The 21037-nt window shown below is 46.1% G+C and overlaps 1 protein-coding gene across 8 annotated transcripts in view; it reads right to left on the bottom strand.

Moving 5' to 3' along the window:
• Positions 1 to 13837: 13837 nt before the first annotated feature.
• The window catches only part of LOC129824266 (desmocollin-1), a 137196-nt gene continuing 129996 nt past the window's right edge, over positions 13838 to 21037 (bottom strand). For 7 of the 8 annotated variants that reach the window (XM_055883780.1, XM_055883784.1, XM_055883779.1 and 4 more), the window contains 4 exons: positions 20493 to 20816; positions 19903 to 20107; positions 19163 to 19628; positions 13838 to 18590 (listed from right to left, as the gene is read on the bottom strand). In XM_055883780.1, the coding sequence (XP_055739755.1) occupies positions 17586 to 18590; positions 19163 to 19628; positions 19903 to 20107; positions 20493 to 20816 (2000 nt within the window). In that variant the 3' untranslated portion in view covers positions 13838 to 17585. The other variant, XM_055883787.1, reaches the window with a different exon arrangement.

Raw genomic sequence — 21037 nt, 5'->3', positions numbered from 1 at the left:
TAGTGGTTTCTTTGCAGCAATTTGACCATGAATGTCATGAAGGCCAGTCTCCTCTGAAAAGTTGATGTTGAGATGTGTCTGTTAATTGAACTCTATGAAGCATTTATTTTGGCTGCAATCTGAGGTGCAGTTAATTGCTGATTCTGAGGCTGGTAAGTCTAATGATCTTGTCCTCTGCAGCAGAGGTAACTCTGGGTCTTCCTTTCCTGTGGCGGTCCTCATGAGAGACAGTTTCATCATAGCGCTTGATGGTTTTTGCGACTGCACTTGAAGACATTTTCAAAGTTATAGACATTTTCCATATTGACTGACCTTCATGTCTTTAAGTAATGATGGACTTGTTTCTCTTTGCTTATTTGAGCTGTTCATGCCATTATATGAATATGGTCTTTTACCAAAAAGGGCTATCTTCTGTATACCAACCCTACCTTGTCAAAACACAACTGATTAGCTCAAATGCATTAAGAAGGAAAGACATTTCACAAATGAACTTTTAACAAGGGACACCTGTTAATTGAAATGTATTCCAAGTGACTACCTCATGAAGCTGGATGAGAGAATGACAAGAGTGTGCAAAGCTGTTATCAAGGCAAAGAGTGGCTACTTTGAAGAATTTCAAATATAAAATGAGTATAAAACATTATTAAAGTGAACAGTGTTTAATGACTATGTACATAGAGCAGCAGTCTCAGGTCCAGGGCAGGGTACTGGGCGGAAGCCGGCTGTTTTACAGTCTGATTGCCTGGAGAAGGAAGCTGTTTATCAGTCTCTCTGACCCAGCTTTGGTGCACCTATGCTGTCTCTGCCTTCTAGATGGTAGCGGGGTGAACAGGCCATGGCTTGCGGGGCCAAGCCCAATTTATTCAGCCTCCTGAGGTTGAATAGGTGCTGTTGTGCCTTCCTCACCACACTGTGGTGTGAACGGACCATTTCAGGTCATCAGTGATGTGCACCTTGAGGAACTTGAAGCTTTTGACACTCTCCCCGTCAATGTGGATGAGGGGGTGCACTCTCTGCTGTCTCTTGATCAGCTCCTTCATTTTGGTGACATTGAGGGAGAGGTTATTTTCCTGGCACAACTCCACCAAGGCTCCTACCTCCTCCCTGTAGGCCAGTGGTCACCAAACTTTTCTGAGTCAAGATCATTTCCGCAGTCAAAAAGCAAGCGGAGATCTACCTCTCACATTTTTTTAAGCCATGATTCTTTTTTAAAACTAACATTAACCTAATAAAACAGTTCTGTAGGAATGAGGTTTATGCAGTAGGTCTAATACATTGTCACAGCATATTTGCTATATGCCTGGCCTGCAAATATTGTTCTTCTCAGACCATATTATATTTTGCAATAAATCAGTTGGTGTAGCACTTGCGAAGCACAGCAGAGCATACATTGAAATAATTCGCAAATAAATTGTTTTTTAATATTACTGGACTGATTGTACCTGCATCTGATGGTTATGGTGCTTTCAAAACTTGGTCAAATCATGATGGCACTGATCATCAGGTATAAAATTCAGAGCTCTAGAAAGATGCTGACTTGGAATTCTGAGTTGGATGACCGTTCAAAACTATTTTTCTCAGTCTCATCATGATTTTTTTCAAGTTCCCAGTTGTCTTGACTGCATTGAAGTCGGAAGTCCGAGATTAGTTATTTTATACATTAGTCTCAGAAGAGGGAGAGAGCAGGAGAGGGTCCGCCTCTCACATTTCCTGATCTCTCCTTCCCTTCCTCCGGTGAGACTGACCAGAGAGAAGGAACACCATCTTCCACCTGAAGGCAAAACTTGAATCGCACTGCATCTGCCTCATGCACAAATTAATGGTGTTCTGGTGACAAGAGAAAGTTAAATATTGCTTGATATTAAAATAGACACGACAAGCTGCTAATAATAATAAAATGCAGGGCTATCGATACACTTGACTACTCATTCATTGCAGCACGAGTGGAAGTAGGAAGAAGCACCTTTTTTTTATTTTTATAATGTTGAATTAAAAACAGTGTTGTCAGTGCTGAATAAAAACATGAACTCACTCATAAAAACAGCAGCTCTTTGCTGTATTCTTTGATAGTCTCTCTCTGGTTATGGTTTTAAAAGTTCTGTAATCCCACGGAGGCTAGTATCAAACTTTGCTGTGACCGGGGTCATGAAAGCTGTAGGCACGGGGATTTGAGCTATCCGATTGGCCAGCGCAGTAGGCCCAGACATAGTTAGTCTTTACAGACAAATGAAATGGTTCAAAATGGGGAGACATTGCCTACCCGTTGCCCAGGGCTTCTGAATTAAGTGCACCTATTGCCAATAGCGCAACACAAAAAGAGAAAAAAAGGAAGGCCAGCCTTTATGCCTTTGTTGGCTTTTCTACAGAAATGTTTGATGATTGACTAGTGATGAGCTTGGAGGGCACTATGGTGTTGCAGGCTGAGCTGTAGTCGATGAACACCATTCTTAAATAGGTATTCCTCCTGTCCAGGTGGGATAGGCCAGTGTGCAGTGCAATGGCAATTGCGTCGTCCGTGGATCTGTTGGTGCAGCATGCAAATTGTAGTGGGTCTAGGGTATTGGGTAATGTGGAGGTGATATGATCCTTAACTAGCCTCTCAAAGCACTTCATGATGACAGAAGTGAGTGCTACATGGTGATAGTAATTTAGTTTAAATACCTTTGCTTTCTTGGGTACAGGAACAATGGCGGACATCTTGAGTGAGATAGAGAGAGATTGAATGTGTCAATAAACACTCCAGCCAGCTAATCTGCACATGTTCTGAGGACACAGCTTGGGATGCGATCGGTTTGAGAGGCCTTGAGAGGGTTAACACGCTTGAATGCCTTATGGCGGCCACAGAGATCGGGGGCACACAGTCCTAGTGAGCAGCGGAGGCCCACGTTAGCTGCTCCATATTGTTTTCCTCGAAGCAGGTGTAGGTGTTTAGCTTGACTGGGAGTGAGGTGTCGGTGTCCACGGCGTGGTTGGCTTTCCCTTTATAATCCGTGATATTCTGGCATCCCTGTGTAACGGATGTGAAATGGCTAGCTAGTTAGCGGGTGCGCGCTAGTAGCATTTCAATCAGTTACGTCACTTGCTCTGAGACTTAAGTAGTGTTGCCCCTTGCTTTGCAAGGGCCGTGGCTTTTGTGGAGCGATGGGTAACGCTGCTTCGTGGGTGACTGTTGTCGATGTGTGCAGAGGGTCCCTGGTTCGCGCCCGGGTCGGGGCGAGGGGACGGTTTAAAGTTATACTGTTACATTGGTGCCGTGACCCGGATCACTGGTTGCTGCGGAAAAAGGAGGAGGTTGAAAGGGGGGTGAGTGTAACGGATGTGAAATGGCTAGCTAGTTAGCGGGTGCGCGCTAGTAGCATTTCAATCAGTTACGTCACTTGCTCTGAGACTTAAGTAGTGTTGCCCCTTGCTTTGCAAGGGCCGTGGCTTTTGTGGAGCGATGGGTAACGCTGCTTCGTGGGTGACTGTTGTCGATGTGTGCAGAGGGTCCCTGGTTCGCGCCCGGGTCGGGGCGAGGGGACGGTTTAAAGTTATACTGTTACACCTGCCACATGCGTCTCATGTCTGAGCCATTGAATTGCGACTCCACTTTGTCTCTGTACTGTTGTTTTGTCTCTAATTGCCTTACGGAGGTCATAGCTGGTCTGTTTGTGCACGTCCATGTTATCAGTCACCTTGCCGTGGTTAAATGCGGTGGTTTGTGCTTTCACTTTTACGCGAATGCTGCCATCTATCCATGTTTTTTGTCAGAGCTCCAATCTGCAATGGGGCTGACCAATCAGCTGCTTAGAATCCAGGAAGCCATCCTGAAATACACACACACACATACAAACCCACAACAAGACAGAAACTGGGGAACGTAACAGTTATGGATAAGTTCTAATCGTCACAGTAGGAACAACATCCTCTATGCAATTCCTGATGAACCCAGTCACAGAGCCAGTGTACACGTCAACACTATTTCCAGAGGCAACATGGAACATTTCCCAGTCCGCATGATCAAAGCAGTCTTGAAGCATAAATTCCAATTGGTCAGACCAACGTTGAACTGTCCTTACCACAGTTGCTTTGTGCTTAAGTTTCTGCTTATTGGCGGGGAGGAGCAGGACGGAGGAGTTGTCTGGTTTGCTGAAGGAAGAGTGGGGAGGGCCTTGTAGCTGTCCCGGAAGGGATAGTAACAATGGTCAACCGTGTTCTTTCCGCGTGTAGCACATGAGATGTGTTGATAGAATTTCAGGAGAGTCTTCCTCAGATTTCCTTTATTTAAGTCACCAGCTACAATGAATTTGGCCTCAGGATATGCCGTTTCCAGTTTGCACAAAGTCCAGTGTAGTTCCTTGAGAGCCATCGCGGTGTCAGTTTGGGGCAGAACATACACGGCAATGGCAATAGACAGGTTGGTTGTTTATCAACAAAACCGACATGTGCGCAACTATGGGGCAAAACAGACGGGGTTGGCTTAGATTGCTGACAACGTTGACAATACATTTGCACAATGAGCTTGTGTTGTCTTTCAAATACATAGTTACAACTGCTGGTTTGCTAGTACTAGCTAGGGAATTTTGGCCATATTAGCATAGATGTGTCACTCAAAACACCTTAAAACAACGTGGTATCAAGAACAAAATAAAAATAGCAGAAACTAGCCACGTACGATTCCCTTCATAGCAGCTTCTTTTCATTGTTGCTAGCTATCTGACCAACTGGAATCACAGCAATACACGGACTTCTGCCTCAATGAAACATGTGCATTGATTTTGTGACGTTGTCAGCTGACCCATCTATAACCAAAGAAAATTATATTTCGGTAAGCATTTGATGGGGAGGTATTCCAGGTCAGGAGAACAAAATGACTTAAGTTCCTGTACGTTACCATAATCACACCATGAGTTGTTAATCATGAGACATACCTCTCCATCTCTGTTTTTCCTAGAGAGTTCTTTCTTCCTGTCCATGTGATGAATGGAGAGCCTCACTGGCAGTATGGACGTGTACAATATATCCCGAGAGAGCCATGATTCCATAAAAAATTGTTTGTTACAGTCCCTTATGTCCCTCTGAAAGGAGATCCTCGCCCAGAGCTCATCTATTTTGTAGTCCAGGGACTGAACATTAGCCAGTAATATACTAGGAAGTAGTGAATGGTTTGCTCGCCATCTGAGTCTGACTAGGACCCCACTTCTCTTCCTTCTTTTCCGGCTTCAACGTTTTGGTGTAGTACCCCTGGTGACTGGGGCTGCCTCGAAGTCCAAGCAAAGGATCCAGGTCCAGGAAGTCGAATTTCTGGTGAGTGACCTCTGATCTAATGTCCAAAAGTTATTTCCGGCAGTAAGCAATAATACCAGAAACATTCTGAGAAAATAATGTAAGAAATAACACTTAAAGAGCGACGACCTTTAAAAAGCAACAAATTCCTTTGAAAGTGAGCTATGTTTTCACGGCCGTTGAAAGAACTGGACCAAAGCACAGCGTGGTCAGCATACATATTCCTTTTTATTAGGATGACGCCGACAAAAAACAATAAACAATACAAAACAATTGTGAAGCTTAAGGGCTATGTGCCACAAACAAAGTTAACTTCCCACACTGAAAGGAGGGAAAAGGGCTACCTAAGTATGGTTCCCAATCAGAGACAACGATAGACAGCTGTCCCTGATTGAGAACCATACCCGACCAAAACATAGAAATACAAAATCATAGAAAACAAAAACATAGAAGGCCCACCCCAAATCACACCCTGACCAAACCAAATAGAGACATAAAAAGGGTCTCTAAGGTCAGGGCGTGACATATGTGGCACCGATATGAGTCAGAAACAGTTAATCTAGTGTCAAAATTGACTACAAAGTGAGTTTTAAAAATGTTGGTCATTAAGTCAATCTCATCTAAAATGGTGTTTGGATCAGATGTGCGTCACACCAGGTAAATTAAGTTTTGGGTTTTGATTTGACAATGGCCATTAACATGGGGTGAACAGCTGTGTTGATTGTTCTCTATCCAATAGCATAGACAGTGAGACAGACCTGCCCAGTAGCTCTGACTGTTTACATAAGACAACACGTCGCACATTTTTTTACTTGAGAAATATTGAACCACACACCTTAGTTAATGTAAAATTGCGTAACTAAAACATCCTCGTCAAAACGTAAAAATTTATGACAGATCTCTTGAGTTATCTTAGATTCATTATAGGGATTTTGAAGAAGTGAAATAGGCTTCCACGTCTACAGTCTCTCATGGGGGCCAAGCATCATTAAAATGCAGAATTGGTCAAAAAAACAGGCCTCCAAGACAGAAATCTTGTTTTACTGATGAGCAACAGAAAAACACGTGCCAATCGCCATGTTCAGTGGCTCTAAAAAAAATAGATATATACTGCGAAGTTGTCTAGGAGCTAGAAACAGGGTGACCGTGTCTGTCGGCGCCATCTTGTATATCTTGTAGTGCGTGTGTGTGTGTTTACACCTCATCTTGTAATTACACCTCCGACACTGCCAATACATCAGCTGTCACTTGATCTGATTGAATCCGGGCCTTACTTTATTCCTCCTGACTTGGGGCATATATACTTATTGAAACGAGCTAATTTAGCAAGATCTGTCATAGAAATAATTCAGGAAAAACAAAATAAACAAAAGAAATCCATTGTATTAGTCTTTACTTTTTCAAAATACATCTCCACATAGTGTTGGTCAACACAGATGAGCCACTATCAGTCTGCTAGAGTGCTGTAGGTTCTGAACGTTATGTTCAGTGCACCCTGTCAGGTTTGCTCTATTTCTCTGCCTTCTCTTGAGCTCCCAATGAATGTCCATGTCACACCCGGCAAACAGAAAAGTCTGTCCTCTGAAAGTGTGTGATTGGTCCAAAACGCTCTGATTTTCATTATTGCACTTAGATCCCTTGTCTAGAGTAGCGCGGATCTGTCACGATCGTGTGGCGGATTGACGGACCAAAACGCAGCTTTAGGAAAATAAGCCATCTCCTTTTTATTAACGAAGAAGGCAAACGAAACAAAAACACTTAAACACTAAACAAAACAAGAAAACGATCGTGAAGCTAAACAACGATGTGCACACACTGGCTACAAACGTATCACATAGACAACTACTCACAACAAATGAAAGCCTATGGCTACCCTAAATAAGGCTCCCAATCAGAGACAACCGAAATCAGCTGTCTCTAATTGGGAACTCATTCAGGTAACCATAGACTCTCCTAGACAACTAAACATACATAGACAACGCTAGACACATGTACTCAACACAAACCCATATACTACACCAACAACCCCTTTACCATAGAAACACCCAAAACCAACAAAACACAAACATTCCCCATGTCACACCCTGACCTAACTAAAATAATAAAGAAAACAAAGAATACTAAGGCCAGGGCGTGACATAACCCCCCCCTTAAGGTGCGAACTCCGGGCGCACCATTACACAGTCTAGGGGAGGGTCTGGGTGGGCTTCCATCCACGGTGGCGGCTCCGGCTCTGGTTGTGGTCCCCACGTCACCACAGTCCCTAACCGCCTCCTTAGCTTCCTCCAAATGACCCCCCTCCACATTAACCCCATTGCATTAAGGGGCAGTTCCGGACTAAGGGGCAGCTCCGGACTAAGGGGCAGTACCAGGGTAAGGGGCAGTACCAGGGTAAGGGGCAGTACCAGGGTCAGGGGCAGCTCCGAACTAAGGGGCAGTACCAGGGTAAGGGACAACCCCAGGATAAGGGGCAGCACCAGGATAAGGGGCAGCACCAGGATAAGGGGCAGCACCAGGATAAGGGGCAGCTCCGGACTGAGGAATGGCAGCTCCGGACTGAGGGACTGCAGCTCCGGACTGAGGGACGGCCCATGGCTGGCTGACAGATCTGGCTGCTCATGGCTGGCTGACGGATCTGGCTGCTCATGGCTGGCTGACGGATCTGGCTGCTCATGGCTGGCTGACGGATCTGGCTGCTCATGGCTGGCTGACGGATCTGGCTGCTCATGGCTGGCTGACGGATCTGGCTGCTCATGGCTAGCTGACGGATCTGGCTGCTCATGGCTAGCTGACGGATCTGGCTGCTCATGGCTAGCTGACGGATCTGGCTGCTCATGGCTAACTGACGGATCTGGCTGCTCATGGCTGGCTGACGGATCTGGCTGCTCATGGCTGGCTGACGGATCTGGCTGCTCATGGCTGGCTGACGGATCTGGCTGCTCATGGCTGGCTGACGGATCTGGCTGCTCATGGCTAGCTGACGGATCTGGCTGCTCATGGCTAGCTGACGGATCTGGCTGCTCATGGCTAGCTGACGGATCTGGCTGCTCATGGCTAGCTGACGGATCTGGCTGCTCATGGCTAGCTGACAGATCTGGCTGCTCAAGGCTAGCTGACGGATCTGGCTGCTCATGGCTGGCTGACGGATCTGGCTGCTCATGGCTAGCTGACGGATCTGGCTGCTCATGGCTGGCTGACTGATCTGGCAGATCCTGTCTGATTGGCGGCTCTGGCAGATCCTGTCTGGTTGGCGGCTTTGGCAGATCCTGTCTGGTTGGCGGCTCTGGCAGATCCTGTCTGACGGACGGCTCTAGCGGCTCCTGTCTGGCTGGCGGCTCTAGCGGCTCCTGTCTGGCGGACGGCTCAGTAGGCTCATGGCAGACGGGCGGCTTTGCAGGCTCATGGCAGACGGATGGCTCAGATGGCGCTGGGGAGACGGATGGTTCAGATGGCGCTGGGGAGACGGATGGCTCAGATGGCGCTTGGCAGACGGGCAGTTCAGGCATCGCTGTGCAGACGGCAGACTCCTGCCGGCTGAGGCGCACTGTAGGCCTGGTGCGTGGTGCCGGGACTGGTGGCACCGGGCTGGGGACACGCATCTCAGGGCTAGTGCGGGGAGCAGCAACAGGACGCACAGGACTCTGGGGACACACAGGAGGCTTGGTGCGTGGTTTAGGCACTGGTGGTAAAGGGCTGGAGACACGCACCATATAGCTAGTGCGTGGAGGAGGCACTGGTGGTACTGGGTTGGGGCGGGGAGGTGGCGCCGGAAATATCGGACCGTGCAGGCGTACTGGCTCCCTTGAGCGCCGAGCCTGCCCAACCTTACCTGGTTGTATGCTCCCCGTCGCCTGACCAGTGCGGGGAGGTGGAATAACCCGCACCGGCCTATGTAGGCGAACCGGGGACACCATGCGTAAGGCTGGTGCCATGTACGCCGGCCCGAGGAGACGCACTGGTGACCAGATGCGTTGGGCCGGCTTCATGACATACGGCTCAACGCTCAGTCTAGCCCGGCCGATACGTGGAGCTGAAATGTACCGAACCGGGCTATGCACGCGTACAGGAGACACCGTGAGCTCTACTGCGTAACACGGTGTCTGCCCGTACTCTCGCTCTCCACGGTAAGTACAGGGAGTAGGCGCAGGTTTCCTACCTGACTTCGCCACACTCCCTTTAAGGCCCCCCCCAAGAAATTTTTGGGTTGTACTCACGGGCTTCCAGCCTTGTCTCCGTGCTGCCTCCTCATATCGCCTCCTCTCGGCTTTAGCTGCCTCCAGCTCTTCACGAGGAAGGCGATATTCTCCCGGTTGTGCCCACGGCCCCTTACCATCCAGTATCTCCTCCCATGTCCACGAATCCTGTGTAGGTGGGTCCTGTTGCCGCTTTCCATGCCGCTTGGTCCTGTAATGGTGAGTAGTTCTGTCACGATCGTGTGGAGGATTGACAGACCAAAACGCAGCTTTAGGAAAATAAGCCATCTCCTTTTTATTAACGAAGAAGGCAAACGAAACAAAAACACTTAAACACTAAACAAAACACAAACATTCCCCATGTCACACACTGACCTAACTAAAATAATAAAGAAAACAAAGAATACTAAGGCCAGGGCGTGACAGGATCAGAACAAACGCTCCGTTCTGAAACCATTTCAAATACTTTTTACCTTGCTGACTCAGCCATGTCCATTACAGTAAATACCAAAATATTTGCTGTAGTGTTTTTGCTGAGTCCGCAAAAACCCTACAGTGAATTCTACAGTAGTCTGCGGACATGTGGACATGACTATAGTATGGCAATATATAAACACTGAAGTGTTTTTACAGGCATGACTGCTGCATACTATAGTATTCACTGTAGCGTTTTTGTGGACTTTACTGTAGTATTTTATGGACATGACTGTAGTATACTGCAGTATTTACTGTTGTGTTTTGTGGAAATGACTGTAGTATATTGTAGTAATACCTGCCGACTAGGGTTAGATAAAATGACTATGCCAAATACTGTTAAATGAGGGGAACACCTCACTCAACCAGAACATCAGACAGAAGTTCATGACAGGCCACCTATTGAGTTGGGTCAACAGTTCTGAGCAACGCTACGAACCAGGTTTGCTTGTTTGACAGCTAACATATTAACAAGAGTAAGATGACTTCTCAGATCTGTTACTTCCATTAGATAGCTTTCTGAAATTGTCACGCCCTGGCCTTAGTATTATTTGTTTTATTTATTATTTTAGTTAGGTCAGGGTGTGACATGGGATATGTGTGTATTTTGGGGTATTATATGGTAGAAGGGGTGTTGGTTGTAGTTTATGGTTTTGTGTTGAGTGTATGTGTCTAGCTGTGTCTATGTTGGGTGTAGTTGTCTAGGAAAGTCTATGGTGGCCGGAATGGGTTCTCAATTAGAGACAGCTGAATTCTGTTGTCTCTAATTGGGAGCCATATTTAAGGCTGCCATAGGCTTTAGCTGTTTGTGGGTCATTGTTTATGTATATGTCTAGGTCGACGTAAGTAGTTTGTGTGTGCACTTACGTTTGAGGTTTTTCTTAGTGTTGAATAAGTGTTTCGTGTTCATCTTCGTCGTGGTAAATAAAGAAGATGTATTCATATCATGTTGCGCCTTGGTCCTCTCAATCATGTCAACACGATCGTGACAGAATTACAACAGTGGTTTCACAGAGATTCAGCTGGTCGAGTTCACAAGATGACCAAAAACAGTAACAAACAATAACGTACATCTGATAGTAGAAATTCAACAGTTAACCACCTCATTTACATAAACAATATATATTTTAGAAATGCAAAACGACTTTACTTAAAGACTGACACCTTATTGGAAGGCACTGCCAATAACCCACCTGGACCTCAAACCAGAAAATCCTCTCCAAACAAACTGAAAACAAAAGGACATTATTGCAGTGGCTTTACATAATAAACCCCTTGAATATTGTCACATTTAACAAACTCACTGATGGTCAAACTCAACACATACAAATCAGAACAATCAACCACACCCCAAAGATTTCTTCAGGACAGCATAGTGACAAAGGGGTTGCTCACAGAAATCAACTGCCACAGCGCTGTACAGCCTTCCAAAGCGCTCACCTCAACATGACAAAGGGGTGCTTTTCTTTATTTCCTGCATGTCCTCCTCTGATATGGGTGCCCAGGGAAACACTGACCAAAACTTTGGTTTGTAGCCTGTCACAATATTCTTCAGTTACAAGGTTGCGAATGATTGAGGTTAAGGTGAGGTTATGGTGATGATGCCCATCTACTGTGGGACTCCAGCTGAAGAGCAGGCAGAGGCAGAGATGCAGTTCAGTTTAAGAGTCTATATAGATTTGGGTGATGGAGATGATGCGCGGCAGGGAATTATTGACAGTTGTTGACATGACTGTTGTTACTTGAGACTTGGTTGGCTATGTAGGGAATATTGTTAATCTATAAGGAGACACAGAAAGGTGCAAATAATGGGCAATAACAGCAATGAACATAATTAAATTGGCTGTTATTGGCAATAATTAACGATAAAGCAATAAGCATATGAATTGGTAAAGCTACTTTCTCCAAAATGTTGTTCATGACACCCCTGGTGAATACTACAGTAAAGTCTGCAAAAACACTACAGTCATGTCCGCAATAAATACTACAGTGAATATTATAGTCATGTCTGCAAAAGCAAAACAGTAAATACTACAGTATACTACAGCCATGCCCGCTAAAACTCTATAGTGAATACTGTAAGAAATTGTCTAGTTTTGAAAGGACTGTATGGCTGGTTTTAGTGGATGGTGACGACCACCAAATGGATCCTGTCAGAGAGACTCGGATTCACAACTTCTCTTTGATCACTTTGATTCGTTTTATTTAGGCAGGTCAATCATCAGAGGACATTGAAGTAATAGAATGCAGTATACTGCCCAGCGTAATTATTGTGGCAGTAAAGCATTTATTCTTCTTTTGACTCGATACTTCACTAGTTTGGATTTGAAATCAAACAATGACTATGAGGTTAAAGTGTCAGCTTTAATTTGAGGGTATTTTCATACTTATCGGGTGAACTGTTTAGAAATTACAGCACATTTTGTACATAGTCCCCCCATTTTAGGGGAGCAAAAGTATTAGTACAAAATCACTTATATGTGTATTAAAGTATTTGGTCCCATATACATGGAACGCAATGACTACATCAAGCTTGTGACTCTACCAATTTGTTGGAGGCATTTTCTGTTTTGTTAGTTGTGTTTGAGATCATTTTGTTCACAATAGAAGTGAATGGTAAATAATGAATTGTGTCATTTTGTTGTAAATAAGAAGATAATATCTTTCTAAACACTTCTATATGAATATAGACGATACCATGATTATGGATAATCCTGAATGGTTCATGAGTGTTGATGAGTGAGAACATTACAGACACACAAGTCAAGTGACTTGTCAGGTGACTTGGCGGACATTTTGGAGAGGCAGGTTGCCACTGTGATAGTGAACTGGGCATTAAACATGTAATAATCCTCAACAAATACTATAGCATACTACAGTCATGGAAGGGTACCAAAAAAACTTCATTTACAACTCCCCACCAACTATCAGATCTCACCCTCTTTTCATGTTTCCCTTTTCAGGACGGTGGTTCCTGGCCCCCTTGCTGATGCCGTCCCCCGTTACACCCCTCCACCTCCCCTGGACATCGATGGGTCCCCTGCCTATGCCATCAGGTCTCTACTGGACTCCCGACGTCGTGGGGGTCGGCTTCAATACCTGGTGGACTGGGAGGGGTACAGACCAGAGGAGCGATGTTGGGTTCCGACGGCCGACATCCTGGACAAATGACAAAAGATTTTCATTTCCGCCAACCGGCCCGATCCTCGCCCTCGGGGCCATCCTCCTGGCCGGCGTCGTCCTGTGGCTGGAGCTGTGCGTGAGGGGGGGGGGGGGGGGGGTACTGTCACACCTACTCCCGTTCCCTCTCTCTGGCGCTCGACATCGCCAGTCTACTAACCACCGGTCCTGGCAACCCAGATAACGCACACCTGGCAACCATCATTACGCACACCTGCTCCCCATCATTATGCACAACTGGACTTCATCATTACCTTGATTACTTCCCCTTTATTTATCCCTGTAGCTTCAGTCTTCAGGCAGTATTGGTTTTGATCACGTTCGGTACGCTTCTTCTGTTTTGTTTATCTGCTTATTCTCATTATTAAACTCACCTTCTGCACCTGCTTCCTGACTCCTAGCATATAGGTTACAATATGTCTCCCTTGTTAAAATAAAGGTTAAATAAAATAAATTACACTGTATAGCACAAAGTTCTATAGTAAGCACTACACAATCGAGGGATACTACTACAGTATAATACAGTTTACTACATAATTATATAGTAAGTACTATAGTATTCTATAGCAAGCTGTAGTATTTGTTTTACGTGGGTAACCCACCCGCAAACCTACGTGTGTGCATACACACACACACACACAACATTCAAAGTTAACATACAATTGATAAGTGAGATTGTTTCATTGGAGAGACGAATAAGAAAAGACCACCTGCCAAGTGTGACATCTCTTTAAAACATATTATTTTTTATTCAAATTTACAAAAAATAAAAGGAAAAATACAACATAATAAATACATTTACTTTATTCAGCACGCCATCTTGGAATTTGATCAACATCGTGCAGGAGTGATGAAGTCCCAAAGGGAGACTGAACCTGGGGTCGTCTGGTGGCGTTCAAAGTTCATGACCTTCTACCCTCCAGAACACACACAGAATATAACCACACACCCCTGAAACACAACATGTAAAGCATGTCAGGACCTGCCATTAAATGCAGTGTATTTTCATTTGCATTTAATTGCGTGGGTAAATGGTTTGATAAATCTCCTGTCAATCTCACTTTCCTCTCTGACTAAAGTGTGGGGGGGTTGACCAGGAATGGGAAACCCCGGTCCTGGAGTGCCCCCGTGACAGGAAGCGACTGATTCAACTAATCATGCCTTTGATTGGACCAATTTGGTGTTTGGATTCCTTTCCTCCGGAGGTGACATAATCAGTTCAATCAAGTAGTTAAGTGACGGTGGCACTACAAGCCAAGGCCTCGCCATCTACAGATCAATCAGCTGGAGCATCACTCTGATTTAGACCAATCAGCACAAGCAAAACACCAAGAGCCAATCGGCGCTGGCTAACCATGTTTCGGGGGACATAAGTCATTATTCCACAGTAGATGATGCACCAATCAGTTTATAATTACGACACACACATATATTACATTATCTATATTTATAGGTGTGAACTACATAACATATTCCACAGCGTATGTGAGGGTGTTTTACAGGTGTATGTGGTTATTCCCTGTGAATAGGGCTTGACTAGCCCTGATATGGCTAAACTCTATAGTCCTCAAACTCAACTCTGGACCTCTAAGCCAGTTCCACTGTGTTTTTCATTGTTCCCCTCTAATCAGGGACTAATGTAGACCTGGGCAATTCATTATCAGATAGAACAGAAAACCAGCAGGTTCCGGACCTCGTAGGGTAAGAGTTGAATAATCCTGCTCTATAGCCTCCACTATGGTGTCGAGACTATACAATACTATGGAGGCTAGCCATATCAGGGCTGGAGTTTGACCTGGTCAGACCATGCGTTCTCCAGGGTCCCGCTCCCCCCCCCCCCAGAGATTGTGCACTACTACAGTAGTCCTGGCAGGGTCCAGTCAAGTCTTTGGCCCTATTTGAATACATTCGAAACGCATGCCTGCTTCCGCCCATTCTCAAAGTAATAATCACTGATCTAACACAATTTGATAGGTGAAAGGAAGGGTTCCCTTTCATAGCTTTGACTTGTCAAATCAGTGATAACTCCAAGGAATGGAGAGAGGAAGGGTGAGTTTTTAAAAAGTATTTCAACAGGACCTTACACAGTGACACAGTGTGATGGTGGACTCTTATGGTGATTGTGTAGACTTTCTCTTTTCACTAGGGGTTGGTCACAATCTGAGCCAATGTTAAGTTAACAGTGCACAACTTTTGGGCATGGCACATAAAGTCTGAGCTGACAGGAGTCTCTATATGCTGCCTCGTGTCCCTGTAAAATGTGGAACATTTTACGGGAACACTGAGCAATAGCTATATATGTATTCTTTGGGGTCAGTTCCATTACAGCTCCAGTCAATTCACCAGATGGGTTGTGACAATTGCAATGGAGAATAGAGTACAGCATAGGGCAGTTTCCATGGTACAGTTTAATGGTTTTCAATGGAAACTGAATTAATCGAAATTCTGGCTTAGAAAGCTACCTCACATAACCTTGCATGCCAGGCTTCTAGTTCTAGTCAGATACATGGCTGATGAAGAAGAGTACCTCACAAGTAATTGAGTGCGCATGTTCTGTACAACACTTTTTGCCAGGTTAAAGACATATTTAAATACTTGGCTTTTCCACAATAATGTTGTGTTAGGCACACAATATTCTGGTCTGTCCTAATGTAAAGTACATTGTGCTAGTTTAGTTCAGGTCAGGTAAATCAAGTCCAGTTGAAATATGAATCTAGGCCAGGTCTAAGATGTCCCAACAGTGCTCTGTTCAAATGTGACAGTTTTTCCACTTAAATTTTTTGAACAATTATCTTCTCTTTTAACAATGGTATTCACTGATATTTACAAATGCATGTACATACAGTAGAACAGTAGTTATTGTCTGACATTATTCATTGTCTAGTATTGAACGCCACACAGTATAAAAGTGCATTCCAGCTGAAAACCCAGCTCATTCTTAAATTGACCTCTAACCTTTGACCATTACGGGCGGAGCCCAGTTGTTTCTGTTCGCTGGGTCTGCTGGTTTTCATTCTGACACTTCACTGATAAATGGAAGTTATGGATTGGACGGTTAAGCGTTTTCAGAGTGTGAATAGGTGGTTGAGATTGGTTGAGATTGTTCTCAAATCATGCAGACTTGGTCCTCAAGACATGTTGATTGAATAGATGGAGGTTTTGCATAAAAAATAGTCATGTCTCTCCTCTCCTCCGTACATACAGTAAAATAATCGATTTAGAAGAGGTTTATTAGATTCATACATAGATTCAATGCATCTTGTTAATACTTTTGCTTTAGTGATTTATTATACAATCAATGCCTGATAACACAAATTAGTCTTTAGTGTGTGTGGGTGTGTGGGTCATTCCATCATTTCGGTGCCTTTTGAGAAGTGGAACTTGGTCATAATAAACTTTGATTCCACCTAAATAGAGATTTTTTTCATCTTAATAAAAAACATGTTGTTTTCCCATCTCAAGAGATTAATAAAAAAAATAACTATAGTAAGTGCCTATTAAGTTCCAAATAAAGTAACACGTTTGATCGTAACAGGGTTGACTGTAACAGAGTTGCCTGTAACAGGGTTGACAATTTCATCTTAATTCAGCCATAAATCCCCTTGTGACAGGGGGAATGGTAGCTTTTCTGTGCAATAGAGTGTGGCAATTGAATGCAAGCTTCACAAAGAAAAGAAACATGTTAAAAAATGTCTAGCCTGTGTTTGTAAACACAACAACACTCAGCTAAGCCTGGGAATATCATATCCCTTTTTTTCTTCTCACAATGTGTATTTTCCGGTGATACGACTTTTTCAGAGATTTAAATGATTAATCGTTTTTTATTTGGAATGAAGTAGTGAGTTGAATTATTCACTTTTTTTGCCTCTGCGGATGGTGTAAATGCAACAGCTTCTGCACAATCATCTCGCTTCCTCTCTCTCTCTCCTGCTTTGTCTTTCTTCTCTATCCCTCTGTCTTGTTCATCTTATATCCCTTTCTCCTCTGTGTGGTACCCTAATTTTCCATACTTCCTTGTTGAATGTTTTGTCTTGCTTGCACATCACCCCCCCCCCCAAAAAAATAATTTGTTTCCAATTTCTCTCTCTCACGTACACACCCTCATCCCACACACGCAAACAAAGAAACACATTCGCTCACTCCCTCTCTCCTCTTTCTATAGATGTAGAGCTGAATGAAAATCCTGTCTTGGATGTCTAGGTTGTTTCTCTTTGTCCAGACCACTTAACAAATTGTTGCTGTTTAGTGGCGAAACATCATGCACATTGTCTCAGTATCTGTGCTCACACATATCAGCCTTTCACCACTTATTGCTTTAAATTACATCAATCACTCCCTCCCCTGCCCTTGCTTCCCTGGGCTCATTTTTATCTGTCTCTTTTTATTACTCTCCCTCTTCATCTCTCTCTCCTTTAACTTCTCTTCCCATTATTCTAACTCTGCTTGCCTTTTAATCATTCTTCCACCCTTCCCTCATTCTCTCTCCTTTTTTTCTTCTCCCTCTCTGTCTTTCCCCTCATCTCCAGACTGCTCCTCTTTCTGCCCCTCCTCTTTTTCAGCCTCTTTTTTGTTGTTCTCTACCCCTCCCTCCCCATCCTCCTCCTCTTGTTTTTCTTTCTCCCTATCTCGGAACAGCTTGGCTAGCTCCTGAAATTGCGGACCCCACTCCTCCAGTCCTCCTCCCCACTCCTCCTTCTCTGCATCCTTCTCTCCCTCACTCTCCAGCGAACTGAGGGAGCCTGCACGTGACCCTGTGCCCTCCAGCCCGTACACCTGCACTGAATCATAGGGAGGCTGCGAGGGGTCAAAGGTGACCTGAGCCAGACGAAGGCGGAGGAATTCACCCACCCTGAGGGCCAAGGAGTGACCACCTGGTACTGGACCCCCTCTCCCCGCCTCTATCCCTGGGACCCACCCTGCCCCATACCCCATGATGCCCCCATATGCGCCCCTGGCCTGCCCTGGGAAAGGCAGCATCTGGGGGGTCATATCCCTTCTTCCTAAAATGTATGCCCCAATACCCACCCTGTCCCGCCAGTCAGCCATGAACCCTTCTGGGTACATCCCCCCGCAAGAAGTGCCAGTCAGAGATATCCCTCCGCCCTCCCTGTCCGGCCTGGCCACCACAAAGTTGCTGCCAATCTCCAGCCCTCCCCTCCCCAGGCTCCCAGGGTAGTCCTGCCTCTGTCCCGCTGCCTCCCCCTGCAGGACACTGGTGTAGTTGCGGGCGGCTGATTGCTGAGACTTGCTGTCTGGGCCGTTCGCCCCAGGGCCTCCACCTCCCCCACCAGAGGAACCTCCTTCAGCTAAGCCGGAGCCGGTGCGTTTGGGGGAGAGGCCTGCGCGGGAGGCTCTGCGGCCCGCCATGGGCAGGGTGGCCGAGTCACACACCCAGGCACCTCCCTGGCCAATCACGGAGCCAGAGCGGGTCAGGACCAGGCTGTGCTCCCTCTCCCGGGGGAGGGTCTCAGACTGGACCTGCAGGGGACGGGGAGGAGGGTCAGTCAGGGACAGGGGCAGGGCAAGGGAACAGCGCTGTTAAGTGGAAGTAGAAGATAAAGGATAACAAGATGTGATATTGCGGTTGAGAGGAGAGAGAATTGTAAGGGAACGAACGGAGAGATGAATTGGAGAAATAATTAAAGCAGATAGCCGGAGCGTAAGTAAAAGGCCAAAAGAAAGAAACAGGGAGATAAGGGAGATGAGGGAGAGAAAGGAGATGCCGTGAAGGAAGAAAGCGAAAGGCAGAGAGACAGAGGAAGAATAGACAGACGAGAGAACAGAGCTGAGAAGGTAAGAGAAGCAGCAGAGGTTAATTGAGCGCTAGAAAGAGCTAGTAGTGCACTGTGAGAGGAGGATGAAGAAGGAGGAGAAAATCAAGAGACAAAACGTTAAAAAAGGAAAGAAGGACAGAAAGCTTCTTAAATCAAAATATAAAAAATAAACATTTATCATAATCTCCCCTCAGAATCCTGTTCAATCAGCAGTGCAATAAGCATACCAAATGATAACATCTATTCACTGATTGTGATATACAGTGTGTCTCTTACCAAGTCCACTGAGTCCTGACTTTGGCTCTGCTGCTCACTGCTGTTCTCGGTACAGTTGCTCATAGCTCCCCCGCCGCCTCTCTCCTGGCTGTCATTGGTCCGCGGTGTCCCTCCATCTGAGGTGCTAACCCCGCTCTGTGGGCCTGTTCCGTCTCTGCTCTCTCTGCTGCTCATTTCAGCCGGGCCTATGTACATGCCCCCTGGCTCCAGGGCCCCCACCATGGCCCCCTGATTCTGGATGACCAACGAGTGGTCCGGCTGGCCCCCAGGGAAGCGGTAGGCCAGCTCAGCCAGGCCCGGCTCAAACTGGCTCCCTGGAGTACGTCGGAGAACAGGTAGGGTATGGCTGCTGTAGCAGAGGCGGCCGTACATGGGCCCTCCAGGGCCGGAGTAGGCCGGGTCCAGAGTTGGGTTCTGGGCCCAGCTGTAAGACTGGGCTTTGTCCTGGACGTGCTGGGAGTAGCGTCTGGGGGATAGAAGATAGGGTGTGACAAGGCTAGACTACATGTTATAGCAGCTTTACACAGAAACAAATACCATTGAGGGATAACATAACATAGACATAAATCACTCAGCACAATAGACCATGTTTTTAGATAAGAGGTTTATTCGTTTTGAGGCAATAACTGATCTAAATGGATCAATACAGTCTTAGCGAGACTCCTGAGAACTCTTGAGGACTGGAGTTTTGTCTGCCTGTGTTTCTTCCCAGTACAGCTTTCAATGAAACACACACTCACATGTTCCTGCTGTCCAGGGTGCGGTATACCCTGCGTGAGCTGTGGGGGGCGCTCTGGAGCGCTGCAATGTCGAAGGCGGCTGTGTCGGCCTCACCCCCACCCTCGTCGTCGTAGGTGATGATGTTCTCCCGCACATCGTCCTCCTCCAGGGGGGACAGAGAGTCCCGCTTCTGACGACGGAGGGACAGGGACAAGGCACTGACCGCTGGGGGTGGGAGGTGGGGAGGGAGAGAGAGAGTAAACAAACACTGGAAGGGGCAGTTTAGAGTGTTGGTATAGCATATCTCTGCCCTGCATGCTAAAATCAGTAATTGACTTAGAGCCACAGCCAGTCAGACATAGATACAATGTGTACTGTACTACCCCAGTCACATTGGAATTGGAATGACGTAGGCATTCAGGAGGTCATTCCCAGTAAAATTCCAATCCAATTTGATGTAAATTAGGTTTGTGTTTCCCAGTAAAGTAACTAACCAACTAATCATCAAGTCTTGATTGGTTGGATAAGGTGTGCTAGTGTGATGTAATGAAAGCCTGCAGTGCACACCCTGTGGATCTGGGTCTCTGAGCCCAGGATTGAGTATATTTACCCAGCAGAGTAGCAACACAGGCCAGGATGGCCAGCAGGGCGGCGGTGCTAAGCCCAGGGGAAGGAGAGGTGGACTGCTGGGGGACACACACCGTCTCTCTCTCCCACTCCCAGTCTCCCTCCGTCTGCCTCTCCTGCCTCTCCTTCTCCCCAGCCCGGGCCCCTCCTCTCAGGCAGGGGCAGACGGACACGGTGACCGTCCCGGTGGAGGTCAGGCCAGATGTCCCGTCCCTTAGTACCAGGGGGACGTGCAGCGTGAGGGAGGAGGAGGAGGAGCGGGAGAGGGGCTGCAGGGGCGACAAGAGCAACAGGGTGGCGGTGGGGCCTGGAGGAAGAGAGCGAGACAGAGGGAAATACAACATTAGAGGGGTAAAAAAAACACAAGTAACACAACTGAATTTAATTGAAAGAAATCTCTACTATATAATGTTATTCCCACAGCTTCCCGCAGAGGATGTGTCTGAAAGCATTGGGAAAAGATGGATGTGGAGTAGAGGCAAAGGTAAACAACAGGGGAAACAAAAGGGGAGGAGGATAAAAGGTGTA

This window comes from Salvelinus fontinalis, chromosome 26 (assembly GCF_029448725.1).
Source record: "Salvelinus fontinalis isolate EN_2023a chromosome 26, ASM2944872v1, whole genome shotgun sequence".
NCBI classification, from domain to species: domain Eukaryota; kingdom Metazoa; phylum Chordata; class Actinopteri; order Salmoniformes; family Salmonidae; genus Salvelinus; species Salvelinus fontinalis.
The sequence above is the reverse complement of the archived record's forward strand: the minus strand, read 5'-3'. Positions and strand labels throughout refer to the sequence as shown.